The 1,789-nt window shown below is 39.9% G+C and overlaps 1 protein-coding gene across 1 annotated transcript; it reads right to left on the reverse strand.

Annotated features, from left to right (window-relative positions):
* Positions 1-539: 539 nt before the first annotated feature.
* On the reverse strand, positions 540-1,305 carry BYT42DRAFT_607374 (uncharacterized protein; the record flags this gene model as incomplete). Its single annotated transcript, XM_051571174.1, has 3 exons — positions 1,091-1,305; positions 753-1,034; positions 540-694 (listed from the first exon to the last, which is right to left on the reverse strand). Coding segments are annotated over exons 1-3 (639 nt in total), but the record flags the coding sequence as incomplete, so codon positions are not given.
* Between the last annotated feature and the right edge of the window lie 484 nt (positions 1,306-1,789).

Below are 1,789 nucleotides of genomic sequence, written 5' to 3' on the forward strand. Positions count from 1 at the left end.
CATGATGAATTGGTAGGTCATATGCTATCAGACTGCTTAATAGTCATCAGAATCCTTATTTCTAAGCTTTCATTCGATATGCTGCCTTGTTCTTTCTATCAGCTATAGCTCATTTATCCCTATACTGATTTTAACTGTAAGTTGTATATTCTTATCTGTCATAATGATGTGCATGTCTTCTATTAATACTCATTAGGAAAAATATGCCGAAATATTGAATATAGTCATCGACCCATGAAAGGTATAACTGGCATCTAAAGCTAGGATAACATGGTATGCATTAAACTTTTTTTATTGTTTTTTTTGCTTCTTGTGGAAGTCTTGCCCAAAGTGTAGGTTTTGAAGACACTTCGGCACCCACATACTCCTTTGGCAGGGGTGCTCAGCTGAGGCGCTTGCTCATCTTGCTTTTTTGAGCAAGCGCTGACAGCTTGTCGAGGAATGCATTGGACTATAGGAATGACAAATGACCATGTAAGTTTATCACTTTGAGTATGCTGATTCAAATCAAAGCACTTACTTTGTCACTCCTCCAAGTAGGGCGGAGCACCCGTCTGCCAATGATGCAGTTGTCCTGGATGATGTCTTCCTCATCAGACATCAACCCAGACACCAACAACATCTCTGCACCGGCGAAATATGTGGACACCTCTGCACCAGCCACATAGAATGCTGCATGGCGCTCATGGAATTTCTAAAACGTTCATGTAGGTTAGTTCAGTTAAATAATAAATGTCATTATAATTACTCACATTGTTGCGGTGGGTTTTCAGCTTCTGTATCAGCTTCCAGCCCGCTGCATCTTTCTTCTTTTCTTGATAATTGGTACGCAAATGATTGTGATGCTTGCACACCTTGTGGCGTACCATGCGTGGCGTCCAGGAAAGCTTTCGGATCTCGTCTGGAAGCTGATTGATAAAGTCAATCAAGGCTTTAGCAACTTTTGGGTTTGTGCTTTCATTGAATTCAGTATCCAAATTCCAAAAGAGCTGTTCCTGTTCGCCCAAGTATCTGTAATGTTGACGGATCTTCTTCTACAAAGCAAAGTAAGAAACTATATCATAAATCATATATTTTGGATGCTACATACATTCAAGTCGAGATTCTTTATCTTTACAGGAGCAACCTGCGTGCACTCGGCAATCATGTGGTCCATCTTAAGGATTTTTCTCTCCAAGCTGCGGACCTTGGCTTTGAGGGATGCAATTTCCTGCTGCTCAGAGCTGGCATCCTCATTTTTGTGCCTTTTAGGCATAAGACGCGCTGTGGTAACAGTGGGTGGGGCATTGGACATGTCAACAAAATAGAATAAGAAGAAGAGGGAGATTCAACTGCCGCTGCTGTTGCAGTAAATAAAAATTCATCCCAAGAATACTTTTTGTCATACACATCTTTTTCTTCTTTCCCACACAAATCTCATTGATATAGAGAAAGTAAGTTGTTATTGCTTGACAAGTATCATCTTGCTCATCTTTGGATTTTGTCATCATAGTCGCTGGTCTTTATCCTGGCTCTCCTTATGGTTGCTATGCTGCCCACTATGATATTGGTCTGGAGTGTACCTCTATTTGTATAGCTATATATAGCTCCCTCTAACATGTGCGTGATATCATCATTGACATACACATTGACTATGTACTGTACAGTGCTCAGAACTGTATATGCTCTTGTGTGCATTTTGAATTATATAAAGATGTTTATGTATAGAGTTCATATTTGTTCTGATATTGTCATCTTTTTGTCTTTTTGTATCGTCATTGCATGTATGCTGCAAACTTAGCATCGGATT

The sequence above is a fragment of the Radiomyces spectabilis genome (assembly GCF_025331425.1).
Source record: "Radiomyces spectabilis strain NRRL 2753 chromosome Unknown BYT42scaffold_12, whole genome shotgun sequence".
Taxonomy (NCBI): Eukaryota; Fungi; Mucoromycota; class Mucoromycetes; order Mucorales; family Radiomycetaceae; genus Radiomyces; species Radiomyces spectabilis.